This window comes from Notolepis coatsorum (assembly GCF_963971535.1).
Source record: "Notolepis coatsorum genome assembly, chromosome: 19".
Taxonomy (NCBI): Eukaryota; Metazoa; Chordata; class Actinopteri; order Aulopiformes; family Paralepididae; genus Notolepis; species Notolepis coatsorum.
This window is the reverse complement of record NC_140183.1, coordinates 70,735,990-70,759,159: the sequence shown is the minus strand read 5'-3', so window position 1 is coordinate 70,759,159 and position 23,170 is coordinate 70,735,990. Positions and strand designations below refer to the sequence as shown.

The 23,170-nt window shown below is 45.6% G+C and overlaps 1 protein-coding gene across 2 annotated transcripts in view; it reads left to right on the top strand.

The window, feature by feature from the left end:
• limd1a (LIM domains containing 1a) overlaps positions 1 to 23,170 on the top strand; it is a 90,181-nt gene that overhangs the window by 46,005 nt on the left and 21,006 nt on the right. For both annotated transcript variants that reach the window (XM_084337032.1, XM_084337031.1), the window contains 2 exons: positions 3,012 to 3,074; positions 5,593 to 5,723. In XM_084337032.1, coding sequence (XP_084193158.1) covers positions 3,012 to 3,074; positions 5,593 to 5,723 — 194 coding nt within the window. The remainder of the gene's footprint in view (positions 1 to 3,011; positions 3,075 to 5,592; positions 5,724 to 23,170) is intronic.

Below are 23,170 nucleotides of genomic sequence, written 5' to 3'. Positions count from 1 at the left end.
CGGTCGGTATTGCACGTTGGCGACCTCAGACTCATTCCCTATGGTAACACAGAGGTCCGTGGATGAATAATGAATACAAATATTGAATAAAGGAATAAACGACCAAAACCCGAGAAGTCTCGGGTCTGGCGCCTAACGCATGGCGAGTTAACCCGGGTTATCTCGGGTAAAATTTGGTAGTTTATTCCTTTATTCGATATTTTTATTCATTATTCATCCACGGACCTCTGTGTTACCATAGGGAATGAGTCTGAGGTCGCCAAAGAGCAATACCGGCCGCATCCCGCTAGACGGTGGTATCGAGCACCCTTTGTAACCTTGTATCTTGGCCTGTGTAATGGCCAAACGTCTCCGGGTTCATGTTTCCTTGTCGGGCGAGGGCAGCCGTTCTCCCGGTTCCATTGAAGTGCGTCAAATATCCCTATCGAATGTGTTAAGATGCTGTATATTATCAACCAAAAGGCATGGCAGGTTCCAGCCTCCTCTCTTTGATGGCGTGACCTAAATACAAAATTTAAGGTGGACACTTCGACCTTGTGGCCCAAGCTCAGGCATCCCGGGCACACATTCGGGATGGCTTTCCTCCTCCTGTGTGGTACAGGGGAGGTGGAGGGGGGCGGGTGTCAGTAACAGGAGATGCTATTTAGTCATGGTTTATAGAGTGGAGAGGTAAATCCGTTTCACACCCAGGCCATGAGAACTTACGCGGGTGTTGTTCAATTACACGGTGCGTAAATGTAAAATGTTTAACTTGGTAGGTAATGGATTCCCCATTAAATACAGTTAAAGTCACGTGTTCAACTGAAGTTACACAAAAAAACGTATCAAGTTTTCCACCTCACTGAGACACATGTCATTACATTAAATTGTCATTTCATTACCCGACAAGCATTTTTGCGTTAAAAGTAGAATCTGTAATGCTGTCAAACAGCGAAAAGAAAGAGCTTAGCTTTTTCTATTGTAGTTTGTTTACACTTTTTTGTTTTGGTCTGGTGTGGGCTGGAGTTTAGTAACGTCTTGTGCTGTGAATGTCTCCAGACCTCTCTCTGCAAAGCCTGAGGTGTGGCCAGCAACAGCAACTCCCAACAACACATACACATAAACATTTTCACAAAGCGTAATACCAAGCAGGGCTCTTTTGCCTAGAGGTCGCTGTTTGACGGCATTACTAGATCTTTCTAGGGGGGGGGGGAAGGCATTCTCTTAAGTTACCCCTTCAGGATCATGGGGGTATATTTATTTGGCCCTCCCTCCAAATCAAACCGCATGTAGATATGTCCAATCACAAGCTTACTTTAATTGCGCCATCAAATCTACTGCATTTATAATATAGCACTTTTCTCCAAACCGCTTTACGACTCATGCCTCACATTCACCCATTCACTCAGACACTCACACACCGACCGCGCAAGGTGCCCACCCGCTCATCGGGAGCAGTTAGGGGTGGAAGTGTCTCGCTCAAGAACACTTCGACACGCTGCCGGGAGGAGCCGGAATCAAACCGGGAACCTTCAGACCACGGCTCACCTCCTGAGCCACTGTCGCCCCAAATCTTTTGCTAAACTCTCTCCATGTGCTGTTACTAACCCCATCCTCGCTGCATACTATGCCCTCTCTCTCCCCCTCCCCCTCTCTCTCCCCCACTCTCTCCGACACTGATGATAGTCACACACACACTAATTAAAGCTGATGGCGGCGTCTCTGTCTCTCCACTCTCCGGAGGTGTAATGAGCGGTTAGATTCCAAACGATCTAAAGAGACCCCAGAGAGAGAAAGAGGTCCCAGGATGAGTCATTCTGAAGCAGACGAGGAGGAAGAGGAAGGAGCACATCAGACGAGAACAATCGGAATGTTTATCAGCGGTCGATTTGGAGTCACTTAAAGGGGCACGTCAAAAAAATAATGCTGCAACATTTTATTTTGCACATAATATCACACGCATCCAAAAACTCTAAAAACAGCTTTGCACACATTCATTTAGTTTGACAGTTATTGAGAGTAAGTGAGTTTGAATATGGCCACCGGTGATGTCATATCAGACAAGGTATTGCTATTCATTTCATGGCTCTGTGATTAACACAACACAAGGATTCAATGTCCCCGATGACATCACTGGTGGCCATATTCAAACGGATTTACTCTCAGTAAAATGGTGGAACCGGGAACCTTCTGACCACCAGACGACCGCTCTACCTCCTGAGCCACTGTCGCCCCATAACTGTCAACTGACAGTAACTGTGTCAAACTAAATGTGTGACCGTTTAGAGTACGTGAAACTGCTTAGAGGCTTTTTGGACACGTGCGAGTTTATGTGCAAAATAAATCGGCATTGTTTTTTGGGCGAAGTGCCGCTTTAATCTTGCGGTGTGGTCTAGCCGGTGCGGGTCGTCTCGTGATTCCCGCGGTCAGAGCGGCCCTGTTGGCACACGGTCACCCGGGCGGCAGAAGCCGCTTCATGCTTCTTGTCGACCGCGAGGAAGCGTGGAAGGGGTTTTAAGGCAGGACTGGTAGGAGCTTTTTCACCGCTGACATAATATCCTGAGCTCCACTCACTCGAGCGCCGTTCCAAGCCATTACTTTCTAATCTACTACATTGTGGCAAAATGAAACAATATTTTTCTCCAGTAGAGATCTGACGGCGACACTAATCTAACACGATACACGGCTTGTGGTAAACAGATTTGATTATTGTGTGATTTCACCGCTACTGATTAGAGCCAGACGTTAGAGCTCTTATCTCGACGGCAGCATCAGTGTTGGCGGATTCCCCTGAAGCCTATTATGCCTCAGAAACGTCATAGAGCTTTTGAGGGATTCGTCTGACGGAGGTGTCTTGCTTCGACTCGAGTAGAGGTTCTTGGCAGTACAGGAGGAGGCCTGAGTGGAGGCTGGAGACCACGGCCCAGCGGCGCCTCGCTAACGGCCGTATGGACCGCTCCTTTCAGCGACGGCAGCTCCCAACATTCCAAACGGCTATGACATCACCGTCCTCTCCTCTCTGTCTGTTTCAGTACTCCGGTTTCCAGCAGTCTGCAGACAAGTGTAACGCATGTGGACATCTGATCATGGATATGGTGAGCATCCATTAATTGTGTATGTGTGTGTGTGTGTGTGGCGGCAGTGGCAGGAGCCCTCATCAGAAACATTGAGTGGCCCCACCCACAATGAGCTTCCTGTGGGCACATCTGGTTAACGGCTTAGGAGGAAGTGGCGACTCTTCCTTCTCTCTCTCTCTGTCTCTCTCTCTCTCTCTCTGTCTCACACACACACACACACACACACACACACACACACACACACACACACACACACACACACACACACACACACACTCAATCACACTCTCCCCTCTATCACTCGTGCTTTTTCTTCTCTCTCCCTCACACTCTTTTCTCTCTCTCTCTCTTTCTTCTCTTTGCTCTCTTTCACACACATACACACTCTTTCTATCGCTCTCTCACACACACACACTATCCCTCTCTCTGTCATTTCTCTCTGTCATTTCTCTCTCATACACACACCCATGCATACTCTACCTATCTCCCTTCTCTCTCTTTCTCTCTCTCTCACTCTCTCTCACTCACTCACTCACACACACACTATCCCTCTCTCTGTCATTTCTCTCTGTCATTTCTCTCTCATACACACACCCATGCATACTCTACCTATCTCCATTCTCTCTCTTTCTCTCTCACTCTCTCTCACTCACTCACTCACACACACACTATCCCTCTCTGTCATTTCTCTCTCACACACATACACTCTATCCCCCTCCCTTCTCTCCCTCTCTCTCTCTCTCTCTCTCTCTCTCTCTCTCTCTCTCTCTCTCTCTCTCTCTCTCTCTCTCTCTCTCTCTCTCTACCCCTCTCCCTTCTCACTCTCACTCTCACTCACACACATACACTCTACCCCTCTCCCTTCTCTCTCTCACTCTCTCTCTTGCACTCTCTCTCTCTCTTACACACACACAGCCCACACGCTCATGGGTAAAACCAGGACACAAAACAAAGACGTCCACAGACAGTGGGCATGATGTGATGCCAGCGTATGAAGCGTTTTTCCCTTGCTGTGAGCTCCACACATGTTGTCCATGTAGACCAGGACCAGACTTCCATCACGCCGCCTCTCCTCCTGTTTCCCATTTTCACTTATGTAACGTAGAGAACTCTGTACCGTAAGAGTACTGTACTCAAAGAGGCTGTGTGGGCTGTGTTAAAAAAAACACACAAAGATAATTGGAACAGTGACTCAGTTTTTATGATTACTTTTACAGAGAAACTACATACATTTCACACAGGGAGGAGGGGGGAGAAAATCCTCATAATTATTTTCATTATCACACATCTAATCGCATGTGGAAGGAATCATCATCATCATGTGATATTATGAAACGGAGCTTAGTTTCAGACACGATGCCATGAAAACGACATAATCACTGTGTGAAAATCATGTAGAATCGCGTAATTCATGTGTGAAATGTTCCAAAAGCACATTGGAAACATGATCCAGATCCTCACAGACGAGCCACATCAATCACGTATTTAAAGGCAAATGCCACCCTTTTTAAGAATTCATGTGTGTTCTCCCCATGCCCCCGGACAGCTCAGGCAGTATTCGTGAGCTCTCCTCTCTCCTAAAGCTGAAAATCTGAGAGAGAGCCATCCAATCGGTGATGTCACTGGGATGTCAAGTCTGGGGCTGCTGCATACACAATGAATGGGGCTGTGACTTTATGAGGCCATAACATGTTGCATAACATAATAACATAACATGTAAATGCAATGGTAAATGGACTGCATTTATATTTAGCGCTATTATCCACACCGATGGCGGAGGCGACCATGCAACCTGCTCATCCGGAGCATTTAGGGGTGTGGCGGTAAGTGTCTTGCTCAAGGACACTACGACACACTCGGAATCAAACCGGGAACCTTCTGATCACCAGACGACCACTCTACCTCTGGAGCCACTCACGTCACGCTGTTTTGTGTGAGCTCTTACACCCAAATGAGTGACATCCCAGTGACGTCGCCGACTGTAGGGTTCTCTCTCCGATTACCAGCTTTAGGAGAGAGTGATGCTTGCTCACAAATACTGACTGCGCTGTCCGGGGGCTCGGGAAGAACACATGTGCATTCTTAACAAGGGTGGAGTTCCCTTTTTAAAGACATGATTCATTTAATATGTGACATTCATGTGGCTTTTCTGTAAGGATTTGGATGAGTGTAAAGAATAAAGCTGTTCTACTAGCTGTTCAGTCAAGTCTACTAGCTGGTCTAATTCATCCTTTATCTGTCCTTGTCTCTCTCTCTCTCTCTGTCTATTTATCCCTCTCTTTCTCTCTCTGTCTCTCCCTTTCCCCCATCTCTGTCTCTCTCTCTTTCTCTCTCTCTGTCTCTCCCCCTACACACTCCTCTCTCTCTCTCTCTCTCTCTCTCTCTCTCTCTCTCTCTCTCTCTCTCTCTCTCTCTCTCTCTCGCTCTCTTTTTCACCCAACTCTATCTCTCTCTTTTTCACCCTACTCTCTCTCTCTCTCTCTCTCTCTCTCTCTCTCTCTCTTTCTCTCTATATATATCTCTCTCTCTGTCTCAGATCTTGCAGGCCCTTGGGAAGTCCTACCATCCCGGCTGTTTCCGCTGCGTCATCTGTAACGAGAGCCTTGATGGAGTTCCCTTCACAGTGGATACTGAAAATAAGATCTACTGTGTCAAAGACTACCACAGGTAAGTGCCTGCTCACCCGCTCTCTGTTAGCTGTGGTCCGAAAGAACACGGGTGCAATAATATATTATAATATATGTAAAAATATACAGTATATCAGAACCATATAACTCAGTTTTCAGAGGATCCCTGTTTTCAAACTTCATGACCTAAAGATAGTAAGTTAGAGTGTTGTCTTTATTCATAGTTAAAGACGGTAAGTTAGAGCGTTGTCTTTATTCATAGTTAAAGTTGGTAAGTTAGAGCGTTGTCTTTATTCATAGTTAAAGATGGTAAGTTAGAGCGTTGTCTTTATTCATAGTTAAAGTTGGTAAGTTAGAGCGTTGTCTTTATTCATAGTTAAAGTTGGTAAGTTAGAGCGTTGTCTTTATTCATAGTTAAAGATGGTAAGTTAGAGTGTTGTCTTTATTCATAGTTAAAGATGGTAAGTTAGAGTGTTGTCTTTATTCATAGTTAACACTTTCAGAGCCCTTGCTTAACCTTGATTTACCGGTTGAATGCCCACCATCCACTTCAATGTTGGCGTTAAAAACGCCTAATCTATGTTTTAAATTATGGCTATGTGTCTAATCTGCCCGTCGCTTATCAATGACTCGTTTTCCAGTCAACATTGTCGAAGCGGATTGTTTTTTTATCTGTTCATTTTCGTTTTATAGCATTTTGAAAAGCCCTCGTTTTCAAGGAAAATATAAAGATTCCATGATAAAAGACGTTTACTGGAATATTCTAGAATACACAAAAACGTTGTCATTTTTCGGCCTATTTATGAATCGTTTTCAAATAAACGCTAGATTATCATAGTATATGTGTACGTATGCACGCTAGACGCGCAAGCTGAAAAATCGATTCTCTGATTTCCTCATCAGCGATCGCGCACACAGAGACACATCTCACACAGGGTAAACACTGAGATCTCAGCGAATACAACTCTGATTATCCCAAGACTGGTCAAATAGATTCCTTACCTCAGATCAGATGTTCTCCAAAAAGATCATTCCAATTCCTGAACGCCATTCCAAATATCGATCACGCTTATTGATTGAGTATTGGCTACTGTGAATATATATTCCAGGCTGATTCCCGTCCCGCGATGACTTCCATGTTGAGCAGACAGCTTGCCAGCTCAAGGAGCCAGCTGGCTCCGCCTCTACATATCGACTGATCCCAGGTCAGTCTAAGCGACTGACCTGCAGTTACACAGGGATAGACGATAGGGGGTGCTTTTTTCCATTCTGAGCTGCTGGACCAACGGGAGAGTGTTGTCTTTATTCATAGTTAAAGATAGTAAGTTAGAGTGTTGTCTTTATTCATAGTTAAAGATGGTAAGTTAGAGTGTTGTCTTTATTCATAGTTAAAGATGGTAAGGTAGAGTGTTGTCTTTATTCATAGTTAAAGATGGTAAGGTAGAGTGTTGTCTTTATTCATAGTTAAAGATGGTAAGTTAGAGCGTTGTCTTTATTCATAGTTAAAGATGGTAAGTTAAAGCATTGTCTTTATTCATAGTTAAAGATGGTAAGTTAGAGTGTTGTCTTTATTCATAGTTAACACTTTGATTGCCAACGATGAATGAAGAATTATCGCTTGGTTGCCACCACTCTAATCAATGAGAGGACGAGCACATTTGCGAACGCTTAAACTATATATTAAATTATGGCTATGGTTCTAATACACCCGTCGCTTATCAATGACTTGCTTGCAGTCAACATGTACGAAACGGATTGTTTTTTCATCAGTACATTTCCGTTTTATACCGTTTTGAATACGAGTATAGTTTTGGAAATTTCTAGAAACAAAAAAAAGATTCTGCAGTAATAGCCATTTACTGGAATACACACAACACGTTGTCATTTTCCGGCTGATTTATGAATCGTTTTCAAATAACCGCTAGATTATCGATAGTATATGTGTACTTATGCACGCTAGAGAAGCGGGCTGAAAAATCGATTATTTATGCCGTGCCTGGCGCTAACGTTATGCATACACTGTACACACACAGGAGACACGTTGTGAACGCTGTGAAAAAAAAATCTGATTAACCCAATACTGGTAAAATAAAGTCCTTACCTCAGATCAGATGTTCTGCAAAAAGATTAATCCAATTCCTGATCGCCATTCCAAATATCGATCGCGTTTATTGATCCAACGTTATACCTCGAAACACATAATCGACGCTTCTTCCAGTGCCCTCAGTCAATGCAATAGTCTCAGGTTACATGCCTTAGAAGTAAAATGTGGAGCCTGAAGTTTTTTTTTCTGATGCATCCCCATTGACTCCATTCCAATGGGTGCAATACCATCCGGGAGACGATAGGGGGCGGTATTTGCCCTTTTCGAGGTCAGAGCCATTCCCAATCCCAATGATAATGTGAGGCTGGATGGATGAAAAATGTATGGATATCGCTAATAAAAGAAATAACGATTAAATAACAAGATTTCTCGTCATTGGCACACAACGCATGGCGGCCAACAACGAGATTTCTCGTTGTTGGCACCCAATGTGTTAAAGATGGTAAGGTAGAGTGTTGTCTTTATTCATAGTTAAAGATGGTAAGTTAGAGCGTTGTCTTTATTCATAGTTAAAGACGGTAGAGGTTAAGTACTTTCCGGTGTATCACATATAATCACAATAACACTCTCACATGATTTGGATTGACTTTACAATTGCAAATACATGAGTTAGATGGGTTGTTCAGGGCAGAGGTTAATTTGTGGCAAAAGACACAGTGGAGCTGTGGAACGCAGTGGGAATCACCAGAGGCCCAACAATACCATATTATCACCATACTAGTAAATGGCTGCTTTTTATTTTATTTTTTTTATTTTTTTGAACTTTATTGCCAACAGCAATACAATGACAGTACAGTACAGTAAAAATGACAATACAGACAAAAAAGGGGGGGGGGGGAATAAATAAAATAAAGTAAACATTTACAAACAACTAACCTTGATTGGGTCCCTCCTCCAAAACATTCCTGCCTACACAAATATACCTACACATTTCCCTCTCTGTATATACATACCCTTGTACATTTCCCTCCATCCTGTCTCAAAGCAGTGTGTCCCAAGCCTACCCAACATAGCTAGTAATTGACCTCCATCTCTTCTCAGAGAGGCATCTTCAGCTGTAGCTGGGCTGTCATGTGTTCTATCATATGTACATGTTTAACTTTCTGTTTCCATTGAGCAGTCGTAGGGGGCTCAGGTTTCATCCAGTTAATAGTAATCTTTTTTTTTTGCAATCATCAATAAGATGTGTAATATATAATATTGATCCGTGTCCAACACTCGTTCACTCTGTATTTCTAGCAGAAACAACATTGGGTCCATGGGGATGTCCGTTTCCAATATTTTCTCTATTTCTTCTTTTATATCTTTCCAAAACGTCTGTATTTTGGGCAGTCCCAGAATATGTGTGTATGATCCCCAACCATACCACATTCCCTCCAGCATTTGTTGGTAGAGTCCTTTTTGAAGACACATGCTGTCAATGGAGTTCTGAAGAATCTCATTTTGACCTTCCAATCAAATTCTTTCCATAACTGGCTTCCAATCCCCCTGTGACAGTTAAAACACATGGCCTCCCAATCTTCATCCTCCACTATTGTATTCATCTCTAGTTCCCATTTTTCTTTAATATGTAGAGTGTCATCAGACATGTATAGCCTTAGATTTTGGTACATAAGGGATATTTGTTTTCTTGTCAATATCGGGCGTTCACACAGTCGTATAAAATGGAATTCTATATTAGTTGGTTCTTTCTTAATAGTATCCCAATCTGTGTGTCACTGTTTAGTGACATAATTTCTAATTTGTAGATATCTGTATAAGTCACTTGATGGTAGAGAAAATCTGTTATGTAATTATGAGAAGGATTTAAATGTATTCCCATCAAATAGTCGGTCAATTGTAATTAATCCCTTATCAGCCCACTTTTTGTATGTGTTATCCCACGTGGATGGGATAAACTCTATGTTTCCTACTGTTAGATCCTGATCAAACTGGCCAGTATCACGTCTTCGTCTGTTTGGCTCTCCATCCAATTCCTCTGCGTTGTGTCATTTTAATGGTCCTGACGTCTCCGATACCTGGCTGATAAGATCCTTATCTCTCCCCGTTAGTACCATCCGCAAACCATAATAATTCTCCACCTCCGTAAGAATTCGACACTTCGACAACGTGAAATACCTTACAAGGAAAAGCGTGGTTTTATTTGATAAACAGAAACCTCAGCTCAGATGTTAACAGATTGTATTGTCCTTGAAGAGTCTATTCTAATGACCTTTCGGTGTGTTCAGTCTATCTAATGATCTTTCAGTCCAGTCTATTGTCCCTCTGTCTCTCAGTCCAACAGTGGTCAGGCCTGTTCGTTAGCCAAGACCATCCTCGTGGTAGCCGAAGCTAATGATGATGTGGCATCCTTCCCCCCCCTCTCTGTGATGAGAGGAGAGAGTATCTTGGTCTCTTCCCTCTTAGTCTCAGTCAGATTTTTAGTCTGCCTTACACCCGGAAACACCGTTCGACTTATAGATCTTCGTCGTAGAAACGATAGCCCCACCCCTCTTCTGGTTGTCAGGGCGACGCGCTGTCATGACAACCGCGTTTAACCTTTACACACACTTCAAAACGTCTCATTCACTGTTGCATTAAAGAGGTCACCCCTCTCCCTCGCTCTGTTATCTTTGTTCTTACAAGGAATTCATAACAAATACCCTCGCTGACGCGCAGTGGTGCGTTCCTGAAATCAACTGGGATTGCACTCGCTATTTGCATATCAATAGTGCCGGTCGTCAGGTGTGTTAAATACGACCGGCGCTATTGATATGCAAATAGCGAGTACTTATCTGGGCGTGCACTTAGTGCACCCCCGTCCCATGAAGAACGCATGCCTGCTGACGCGGCCTGTGCCTGTGAAACCACTGGTTCCACCACCGTCAATATCATCCCGTGATGATAATGATATTACCCTCTTAAAGCGTCTCTTTATATCAGTTTTATAAACCAAATATACATTGAAAAAAACCACCATTTTCTCTCACTACTATGGGCATAGCCCTTGACAAAGCTACGGTACCTTTTATGTGTTTTTGAACTGTGTTCCAGATTTTCAGTGTATGTTTGATCCATATTATTAGTTATTCAAATTTTTCCCTGCGCTTTTTTACTCAGACCCAACCGGTTTCCATATCCTTTACCATCCAGGCCACCACTGCTCGAAGCTGAGCAGCCCAGTAATACAGTCTCAGGTTGGGTAAGCCCAGGCCACCTCTCTCTTTTGTTGACATCAATATTTTTAGTCGTATTCTTGCCCTCTTTTTTTGCCAGATACATTTTGATATCAGTTTTTCCAACATCTTAAATGTGGATTGTGTTACTCGTATAGGGATGGATTGAAATAGGAAGAGTAGTCTTGGTAGGATATTCATCCTCACTGACTCTATCCTGCCAAAAAGGGACAGGGGTAGTAAATCCCATCTATCTAGATATTTTTAAATTTCTTTAATCAGTTTATCGTGGTTTGAGGAGAATAGTTGTGTAGTCTTGGGTGTAAGAACAACACCAAGATATCTGAATCCCTGTTTGGATTTTTTAAAAGAGACCAAATCATCTAATTGGGATGGCCATTCCCCGACTATCATCATGGCTTCGGATTTGTTTATATTTATCTTATATCCTGACACTTTACTGTATTCACTTAGGCTATGTAGAAGTGCGGGGACAGAGGTAGCAGGGTTTTCCAAAAATAATAATATATCGTCTGCGAATAGTGATAATTTGTGTTGGTCATTTCCTTCATCATTAATTCCTCGTATTAAGGGATTAATACCCTCCCTCAGATATCCACGTCTCTGTGCGGATCTCGGCCTGTCTGTCCGACATCTCAGCCTGGATGACGTCCAACCACCTCAAACTGAACCTAAGCAAAACAGAATTGCTCCACCTGCCGGCCAAATCCTCCCCCCTAACCGACCTTTCAATCACAGTCGAGAATGCAGCTGTGACTGCGTCCCCGACCGCCAAGAACCTTGGTGTTGTCCTCGACGACCAGTTGAACTTCTCTGCTCACATCGCAGCGACGACCAGAACCTGCCGATTCCTCCTGAGCAACGTCAGAAGGATACGCCCCTTCCTGACAAAAGAAGCCACCCAACTCCTCGTCCAATCAACAGTCATCTCCCGCCTCGACTACTGCAATGCACTGCTCGCTGGCCTCCCGGCCACTGCCACTAAGCCTCTTCAACTCATTCAGAACGCAGCGGCCCGCCTGATCTCAAACCTACCGAAGTCGGCCCATGTCACCCCACTTCTTAGGGACCTGCACTGGCTCCCCATTGCTGCACGAATCCGCTTCAAGGCCCTCGACCTAGCATACCGTGCGGCAAAGGGAACCGCCCCCGCCTACCTCCGGTCAATGGTCTCTAACTACACACCCTCAAGACCCCTACGCTCTGCATCTTCTGGCCGCCTCAGACCTACTCCTATCCAAGCTCCGGGAGGGTCATCAAAGAGAAGTCGCCTATTCTCAGTCCTTGCCCCACAATGGTGGAATGAACTACCCACCCCAGTTAGGACAGCCGAATCACGTCCAATCTTTCGCCGTCGACTAAAGACGCACTTCTTCAACCATTATCTGAATTAAAAAAAAAAAAAAAAAAAAAAAAAAATCTAACCCTAACTAACCGTACTGTCATGCACTTGTCCTAATAAACTAACCTACACTGTAGCACTCAACACTTTGATGAACATTGTTGCTCAGCTGATAGAGTTGTGCCCTTCCTGATGGCTTGTCGTACAGAACTTGTAAGTCGCTTTGGATAAAAGCGTCAGCTAAATGACTAAATGTAAATGTAAATGTAAATTAGTCCTTATTAGTTCAGCTAGTGGTTCAATGCTGAGCGCGAACAAGGAGGGCGAAAGGGCGTCGCCCTGGCGCGTACCGCACCCCAGAGAGAAGAATTCCGAGCAGTGTCCATTTACCCTAACTCTAGATCTGGGGGTTTTGTAAAACGTTTTGATCCATTCAGAAAACATATCATTAAAGCTTGAGTGTCTGAATTAAGAAGGTCCAATCGACCCTATCAAATGCCTTCTCTGCATCTAAGCTGAGAAGCATTGACGGGGTGTCTCCTCTGGCTGCGATTGACTGTAGGTTCAAGGCTCTTCTAACATTATCAGTTCCCTGCCTGTTGTTAATGAAACCTGTTTGGTCTGGTTTTATAAGTTTACTAATGTGTTTTTGTATTCTATTTGCTATAATTGAGGTCAGTACCTTTAAATCCACACAGAGAAGGCTGATTGGATGATATGACATACATTGGGTTGGGTCTTTGTTGTCTTTATGTATTACACTTATCACTGCATCCAGCCATGACCTCGGTGGGTCCCCTTTGTCCAGAGCATAGTTGTAGACCCTGCATAGCACTGGGGTTAGCTCATTTACAAATATCTTATAGGACTGGGAAGCCGTCTACTCCTGGGGATTTGTTATTTTTATGTTTAAGTATACTCTCTCTTATTTCTTCTTCTCTAATTGGAAATGTCATCATATCTGCTTCGTCTACTGTTAATCTAGGCAGGTTGATTGAGCTAAAAAAGGATTCGATCTTCTCTTCCTTGTCTGGTTCATCTTCCTTTTTATATAGCTTCTCATAGTATTTAGCAAACTCCTCTGTGATATCTTTAGGTTGGGTTAGCATCTGGTCTCTGATTGGGCATTTTATCTTGTGTACTACTCTATTGGATTGTATTTTACGTATCTGAAATGCTAACAGGCGGCTTGCTCTGTTTCCCATTTCATAGTATGTCCTATTTACAAATCTCAGTGCTCCCTCCGCCTTGTATGTTAGCAGATCATCCAATTTCTTTCTATTTTCTTTTAGTAAGCCCAGAGTTTCCACATTTTTGGATTGTTGATGTTCTATCTCTAGTCTCTTAATTTCTTTCTCCAATTCATTTTGTTGGGCTAGTCTTTGTTTTTTTAATCTTGAGGAAATAGCAATAATATTGCCCCTCATCACTGCTTTAGCCCCCTCCCAAAGAACAGAAGGGGAGACAGTTTCATTGTCATTGAAGGCGAGATATTCCTCCCAGCCTTTACCTATTTCCTTTTGTATTACTTCATTATTTAATAGTGAGACATTAATTCGCCAGTATTTAAACTGATTACTTGGTCCTATCTTTATTTTCAAGGTGACAGGGCCATGGTCTGAGATAGTAATTGGTTCTATGTTGCATGTATTAGCTCTGTATAGGTCTGTTCTATATCATACTGGCTGCCGCTCAGCGTCATCTGCACTAACCTCACAAGAATCCACAATGTACCTTTACATACCAACATCCGTCTGGCCACACCCCTATCCGCTACCTTCATAAGCAGGTGTGTGGTCACCTACTTGCCTCCTTCTTCACTTTCACCACAAGGAAGTGCCTGTTGTATACATCACTTGACGAGGTTGTTTTAGCTGAAGAAAGTTGAGTTACGTGTTTACATTTTTTCTTGCTTTTTTCTTTCTCTCATAAATTTAAAAAAGAAAAAAGCTAAGTCATAATGTTTACCTCGGAGGGTCACGCTAGCAACGTTACCCTTCACCAGCGGTTCTCCATTGCCTCCTCTGTTGTGCGTCTTGGAGCGGGGTTGAGGCCTCTTTCGTGGTCGGCAGCCGCGCCCGGTAGGCGTCCGATAGATAGTTTGCCTCTCCAAGGAGCTGGTACACCAGCGCCGTCTCCTGTGCGATGGCCTGGTTCCGGCTCTGGTTCCTTTGCTTCCGGAGAGTCGTCCGCTGTTGGGCGGCCGGCTCCTCTGGTGGCGGAGGATTTGAGACGCAAACTTTTTGCGTCGGCTCGCTCCCGTCGTAAGATGGTGGCTTGTAGACGCGAACGGCCTGGTTTTGGTGAGTTGCTCATGGCGGCGGCGGCGGCAGTCGCAAACGGCATGCCGCTGCCGCAGCCACTGCCTGTTCCTGTTCCTAATGATCTCATAGGTCATCTATGGCAACGCCGTCCTGTGAGAGAGACGGCGTTGTCTGTCCATTTTTCCCCTCAATGTAGGCCTACGTCCGTCAGGGACAGGTGGTCTCCCACATCATGGGCCTCACCCCCGCCTACGTGCGAGTCACGAGGGTGGTGGGTTTGGTAGACGGCATGAAGGAGGGGGTGCCTCGGCTTGATAGGCCGATGGCAGCTCTCCTTTGTCCTGAGGTGGTGTGGGAGCCGTTACGGAAGCCGGTTCCCCAAGGGAAATCGGCGAGGCGGTTGGCTTACTGGAGTGACCAGTCATTTATCTCCGCGACTCAATCTCTGGCTGCCACTTCTAACATCGCGCAGCTGGCGAGATTCATGTCCGGGATACTGACGGGCGGTACGGAGCTGACCGATTTGCAACATGATCAGCTCGCCCAGTCGGCAGGAGCCATCCTGCATCTGATCCAGCCGCAGGCCATCGCCGCTGGGAAAGTACGCGCCCTGGCCACTCTAGTCCAGCGCCACCTTTGGCTGGAGCAGGCGCGTGTGCCGGAAAGGAAGAGGACTCCACTTCTGACGGCACCCCTCTCCGATGCTGGACTTTTCGGGTCGGCACTGCAGTTGATGACCTCGACCTGCAAGGAGATGCAGGAGGAGCCGATGTCGCCGGTGGAGTCAGACGGCAGGCTCGTCGTCGGGGTTCCGCCGCCGTAGCCGCCGCTGCTACCACCGCCACTGCTGGACCTTTGGCAAAGAAGGCCAGGAGGGAAAAGGGCGCCTCCGCCACTGCAGCCGGCCCATCTACGCCCGGAGGTGACGGTAGGGATCGTCGTGACCAGCCTCCTATCCTTTACCGTCCCTCCGGGGCTCCCCGGGGTGGCAAGTCCCGAGCGGCTCGTGGCAGGCGTCGCTGAAAATGACTTATTCCCTCTGTGGTCCCCCCCTGTTCCCTTCCCGGCCCAAAACATATGATTTTGATCATAAGAAATAAAAAGTCCCTCCTGGGAGGGACTGTATTTTTTGTTACAAACTGTGTTTATTCACTAACATATGATGGGGATACGATGTGTGAACCTTTCGCTAGTGTGGGTTTGATAGAAGGGCTAGACTTTAAGTCTGGTTGGTCGCTACATTCATGTTAGAGCTTAAGCAAGGCCTGCAGCTTACACTCGGTTGAAAAAGGTTTTTTCTGCCTCGACCTGAAGTTTAGGTCTTCACATAAAGGTTAGTTGTGTGCTCTGTTGCTTAAACAGTGATATTGAGCCGCAACACTGTTGTGTTGGTCTGCAGTAATGCTCGTGTGTGTAAAGGTACCGCGGTTCAGGCCGCTCTCTCTCTCTATCAGATTTTCTGTGTCTTGCAACATAAACACGGGTGTCGGGTTCACACATACATAACTTGGCCTTGTTATAAACCCTGTTCACAGACTTGTCTGTGGCTAGCGTGCATTGAATTAGCTTTGCGCTGTTCATTAGCATACTGGCTACTTAAGGTATCATATGGCTATTTGTTGTTGTCGTATTCAAGGGTTGGGCTTGCGAGGGGGTACCGGATAAACCCCTCCTTCCCTCTTCTGATTGGTCAGGGTTTTTTTTTGGACACTCTTTTCATTCGGTCAGGGCCAAGCTGTTAGGCAGCTTGGCACGGGGGGGGGGGGGGGGGGGTTTCCTTGACTCCGCACATATCACAGGCGGTTGAGTCGTGAGTTTCCCCCGTCATAGAAAACGTCACTAGGCACGTTTCTATTGGACGACGGCTTCCGTGAGTTTTTTCAGACCCGTATGTAGGGTCTGTCATTGTCAAGTTGTCGGGGCAGAGCGTAGGAACTTACTGTTCTGCTACGCTCGATATACGTGTAACTTCAGTCTGTTGGTCACATGGCTCAATGTTACCATGACTTTTCAATCTGTGGCTCACGTGGAAGTAGGGATGCCCCCCGGACCCCGGTTTTAAACGGGAACCGGTACTATATTAGAAAATACCGGAGTATTTATAAGCTCTGACGTCCTCGGTACTGCTATCGATACTCTAGAGAAATTATTATTATTATTATTATTATTTAAAAGTTGCGAACGATCCTCTCTGTCTCTGCACGAGAAGCGAGCCGCAGCCAGCGAGTCAATTATTACACACACTCCTCGCGAGTCGCTCGCTAGTGCTACACATAGACATACGGGTACTACATACGGGTACTCCTTAATGAAAGTGCTCCCCGACGCCCCGTGCTATAGCGCTCTGCACACAGACAGCAGCTCTGCATGCACTGAGTCGTGATCATGGCGGATAGAGCGAAGCGTTCTAAAGTATGGATATACTTTACAAGGGTCAATGCCGACAATGCACGTTGCCACAAGTGCAACAAAACATTTGCCAGTAAGGGTGGCAATACGAGCAAATCAATTTATCAAAACATCTGTTGGCAAAACATGATATTAGTGTGCAGAAATGCGCGTATTCGACTGCCTTGCGCGCAGTGTTCCATCTGCATCCACTGCAGCCGTAACCGTAAGCCAAGATACGGAGTTGCCTAGGCTAATAACGAATTATTACAAATAGGCTAATAAACAAAACAATTGTTTAGCTACAAATACTACAATCTAAACTTTTTATAGATCGTCAAGCTGAGGCGTCAGCCACTATGTCCCAGCCCAGTGAGCCCAGGGCCACCACACATCCTCCCTCTACCTCCCTCCACCACCCAAAGTCCTTTATCCCTAGCAGCTAGAGGAAGGATGACAGAGGATAGGGTGAACGAGTGTCACAGTTCTGTTAGCCTTTTGCATTTGTTGTTTATTATAAAAAGTCTATAATTCAGAGTCAGACACATTTAAAACATTGTTGCTGCTGTTGCTGAAGAAATTATATTAATTTATTATATTTATTTATAAAGTTATATAAAAGAACATTGCTGCTGCTGTTGCTGAAGAAATTATATTTATTTATAATACTTATTTATAAAGTTGTATTTATAAATAATAAAGCAATGTTGATTCTGTTCTTAATTAATTGTCTTTTTTTCTTGCAAAAAAAGAACCAAAAAGAACCGATAAGAGTATCGATAAAGTACCGAACCGTTAAGCAGTATCGATAAGAGTAGTAGTATCGATAAAATCCTAACGATACCCATCCCTACGTGGAAGTCTCTCTGAGGATTCCCGTCTCCTCTCTGTGGTGAGGGTGGCGGGATGTAAGAATGTAAACATTTTTACCCTCAGCCGCGTCACGTGGGATTCATGTCAGTCGGTGTTTCTTTCTTTTTAATAAAAAGAGAGAAGAATATGAAGCACGACAACTCCTTGTCGTTCTCCCAGGCGACTTGAAGGACCAATGTCTGGTGTCTGGTTAGACTATCCATTGATGCGTTTGGTTATCGACGCGTACATAGTGCTGGCTCGGGGTGTTTCTGATAAGAATCACGCATGAGGCCTGGCTGCACTGGTATGTTCTCTACGCATTTAGACAAACTCGACCATGGCTAAACTGAATATCTTAATTTGGAACGCAGGAGGTCTTAACGCCCCACACAAGCGTGCCAGTGTCCTTTGGTTATTGAAGAGAAGAAATATTGACATTGCTCTCCTTAGTGAGACGCATTTATTGGTGGGTGATGTGTCAAGGCTAGCAAATCGACAATATCACGTTATCTCCTCATCCTCAGCCGATGATAAGACGAAAGGAGTCGTCATAGTTACAAGACATAACCTTGATATCAAAGTCCTGGATGTGTGGTCGGACACGGAGGGAAGGATTACTATAGCAAAAGTTGAGTTCTCTCATAGGAAGATGGCAATAATAGCATTGTATGCCCCTAACACATTTGATTCAGCGTTCTATAATACAATCACGAAGAATATGTTTGAACTTACTGGATACGCTCTCATTGTGGGTGGCGATTTTAATGCGTGCTGGGATGCGGAGATGGATAGGTCCGGATCCTCTGAAACAAGCGACCAAAAACGGTCCTCTAAGGCCCTCAGGATGTGGGCCCAGGACACTGGGCTCGCAGACCTATGGCGCTTATCCAATCCCACCCTCAAGGATTACTCTCACCTGTCTGCCAGACACAAAACCTTCTCTCGAATAGACTATGCATTCGCATCCCCTAATTTGTTTGATAGTTTCGACGTCTCATTGGTTCCCCTGGCTCTCTCGGACCACAAGGGGATTTTCCTTGTGGCAACCTTTGGCAGGCTCTCCACGAGAGCTCCCAGGTGGCGTTTTAACTCAACCTTATTAAAGAACGATGATTTCTGCTCTGAGTTCAGGAGTAAACTAGCTGAATTCTTGCAGATCAATGTTGGCACGGTCGATGACCCCAGGGTCCTATGGAACGCATTGAAAGGATTTATCAGGGGTCATGTCACACTTTTCGCCTCCAACTTACGTAAATCCCGGTCAAAAAAACTAGAAGGACTGGAAACATTATATGCGGATCTATACGCATCTTTGCAAACTAACTATAGTGATCGACTAAACACACAACGTAAGATAGTCAAGAAGGAAATAAACTCCATACTTAAACAACAGTCTGAGTTCTTGATACATAGGACAAGGCAAAATTACTACTTTCACGGCTCCAGGCCTAGCCATCTATTGGCAATGAAAATACGCTCGAATGATCATTTCTCGGATATCCCCTCGATCAAGACGCGACAGGGTACAATCACTACTGATTCGAAAAGGATCAACGACACTTTTAAAGAGTTTTACTCGCAGTTATATAGCTCAGAGGTTAATCTCGACGACTCTAAATTTGAATCGTTCTTTGGCGGGCTTGAGATACCCCACATTTCTGAGGAAGAGGCCAAGGAACTGGGGAAACCGATCACTCTTATGGAGTTGAGGGAGACGATTGCTGAAATGCAGAGGGGCAAGGCACCAGGCTGGGATGGTATTCCACCCGAGGTGTATTTAGCTTTTTGGGACCAACTGGGTCCATTGATGCTCGATATGATCAATTATGCTATCGAGCAAGGGGAGTTCTCAAGAGATGTCAACATGGCGTTAGGGCTGGGCGATATGACGATATTATATAAATATCGGGTACAGTTCATTAACGATACACTTTTTAAACGTATCGTGGATATCGTGATGTTTTGCCCAAGAGGCTTGTGTCGCGTCAATCTGGTCCACACGTTGACACTTTTGAACAGCGCCGCCCCACACACACACTACTGCATCAAAAGTTACTACTTATGATAACAAAGGCATTCGTTTTGTGGCATTAACGTTATATATGATGATGGCGCCGCCCCGTTCGGCTGCCTCTCTGTTCGCTCCGTCGAGACTGTGTTTACTTTTGTTAATATTTATAGTTTTTAGAGTTTTGTGCGTACCAACTGTTGGTGCATTTAATGTATATGACCGTCAGTCACTCATAGACATTGGATTACGGGAAACTTACCAACTGGATTACTCGCTGGATCAGCTTTCCGAACCACATCAATGGCCCGAAGAAATCCTCCGGAGACTAGGACCAGACCCTTTGTTCCCAGAGCCCAGGAAAAGACGTCGAGGAAAGAGGGCTGGGATCCGAAACAGGCTGAGATCCAGACGACACCGTACACCACTTCCCAGTATATTGCTAGCCAATGTACAATCAATAGACAATAAACTGGATGACATCCGAGCAAGGATTCAATATCAAAGAGACGTTAGGGACTGCAATGTCCTTTGCTTCACCGAAACATGGCTAACACCGGAGGTTCCAGATCACGCGATTCAACCAGCGGATCACTTCTTTATCCATAGGAAGGATCGGACACAATCAGAGTCCGGTAAACAACGTGGTGGAGGTATTGCCTTCATGTTTAACAAAAATTGGAGTGATCCAACGAATGTGAAGGAATTATCCAACCACTGCTCCCCAGAACTGGAATATATAACCATCAAGTGTCGTCCTTTCTTCCTCCCGAGGGAGTTAACGGCGATCGTCCTGGTCGGAGTGTATATTCCACCGCAAGCCAACAACAACGCCGCGCTCTCCAGACTCCACGACGAGGTAAATAGTATACAAGCGACGAACGTTAACGCCGCCATTTTAGTACTGGGAGATTTCAATAGCGCCAATCTGAGAAAGGTATTGCCTGATTTCTACCAGCATGTGACTTGCAACACCAGAGGCGGTAACATCCTAGATCACTGTTACACGCAATTTAAAGGTGGCTACAAGGCTCATTCTGATAGTGGCTTTGGCAAGTCAGATCACGCATCCATTTTCCTTACACCAAAGTACAGACAAAGAATTAAAAGTACTCCCGTAGTCTCGCGAGAGGTGCAGAAATGGGATGTGACGTCAGAGGATACGATCCGGTCAGTGTTTCACAACACAGACTGGATTGTGTTCCGCGACACAGATAACATTAATGCCTACACGGAGACAGTGCTGGACTATGTCTGTACTAGGGTGAAAGAAACAATCCCCACTACCAAAATGAAAGTTTACCCAAATCAAAAACCCTGGGTAGACAAATCCGTCCGTGAAGCTCTGAGAGAGCGCACCAAAGCATACAATGACGGCCTAGTGGCAGGCAACATGAATGACCACAAGGTGGCGCGACACAACGTAAGGAGGACAGTGTCAGAGGCCAAACGGCGCTACAGGGATAAAATTGAACTCCAGTTTGAACAAGCTGACTCTAGAGCTATGTGGCAGGGGCTCAAAACGATGACAGACTACAAAGGCGCCTCCCTCAAACTGAACAGTGACATCTCCTTAGCAAACGACCTCAATACCTTCTATGCGAGGTTTGATGCTGGTAATAACAACACCAGCTCACAAGCCTCGGCAATGGGGGGGGGGGGGTCGGCTGCTGATGGAGGCGCAGTGTTCAGGGTAACAGAGCATGAGGTGAGGCGGACCTTTAAAAAAGTGAATATCAGGAAGGCAGCAGGTCCGGACGGCATCCCCGGCCGCGTCCTAAAAGTCTGTGCCGACCAACTGGCCCCAGTATTCACTGACATATTTAACCTGTCCTTAGAACAGGCTGTCATCCCCACCTGCCTGAAGAAGTCCACTATTATCCCTGTACCCAAAAAATCCAAGCCTGCTTGCCTCAACGACTACCGCCCTGTAGCTCTCACCTCCATAGCCATGAAGTGCTTTGAGAAGCTAGTAAAGGGCTACATCTGCTCCTCCCTCCCCATCAACATGGACCCCCTGCAATTTGCATACCGCCCCAACAGGTCCACGGAGGACGCCATATCCCATGTGCTGCACACAGCAGCATCACACCTGGACAAGAGGCAGGGGAACTATGTGAGAATGCTATTCATCGACTACAGCTCGGCATTCAATACCATAGTCCCCTCCATACTCATAGCCAAGCTCAGGGACCTGGGCTTGGGCTATGACCTCTGCCAGTGGGTCTTGGACTTCCTGACTGGCAGACCCCAGGTGGTGAGAGCAGGCAACTGCACCTCCTCATCCATCACCCTCAACATAGGGGCCCCCCAGGGCTGTGTTCTGAGTCCCCTCCTCTACTCCCTGTACACACACGACTGTGTGGCTCAGCGGAGTAGCAATACAATCGTCAAATTGGCTGACGACACAGTGGTGGTGGGCCTGATCTCTGCCAACGACGAGAGGGCCTACCTGGAAGAGGTCAAGGTCCTGGCGGGATGGTGCCAGGAAAACAGCCTCTCCCTGAACGTCAGCAAAACAAAGGAGATGATTGTGGACTTCAGGAGGTCGGGGGTCAAGGACTACAGCCCCCTCAGCATCGACGGGGCACCGGTTGAGAGAGTCAACAGCTTCAAGTACCTCGGAGCCTACATATCCGAGGACTTGACATGGACCACACACATTAACAGTGTGGTGAAGAAGGCACGACAACGCCTCTACTTCCTCAGGCGCCTAAGGAAGTTCCAAGTCAGCCAGAAGATCCTTAAGAACTTCTACTCATGTACAATAGAGAGCATCTTGACCGGCAACATCACCTCCTGGTTTGGGAATAGCACTGCAAAAGACCAAAGCAGACTACAAAGAGTGACACGTTCAGCCGAACGCACAATTGGAGGGGGGCTCCCCACCCTCCAGAACATTTACTACAAGCGTTGCAAGGGGAAGGCTAAGAGAATTATTAAGGACTCGAGCCACCCGAACAACTGCCTCTTTGAACTGCTGCCGTCAGGCAAGCGATACAGGAGTCTCAAGGCGAGCACAGAAAGACTCAGAAGTAGCTTCTATCCCCAGGCCATCAGGCTGCTAAACGAACAATGAATGAACACTACACAACAACAACCACCAAACACACATAGCACACACATCCACACGCACACACTCACTTTAAACAAACACACTGTAGCACCCACTACACACACTTTATAGCACACACCCACTTTAAACAAACACACTGTAGCACCCACTCCCCACACTTTATATTTATGGATGAAGGATTGCACTACAACTCGTACACCTTACTGTAAATTGTACCTAAAATTGTACCTCATCCCATTTCTGCTTTGCACTAGATAGTACTGTACATTAGCAC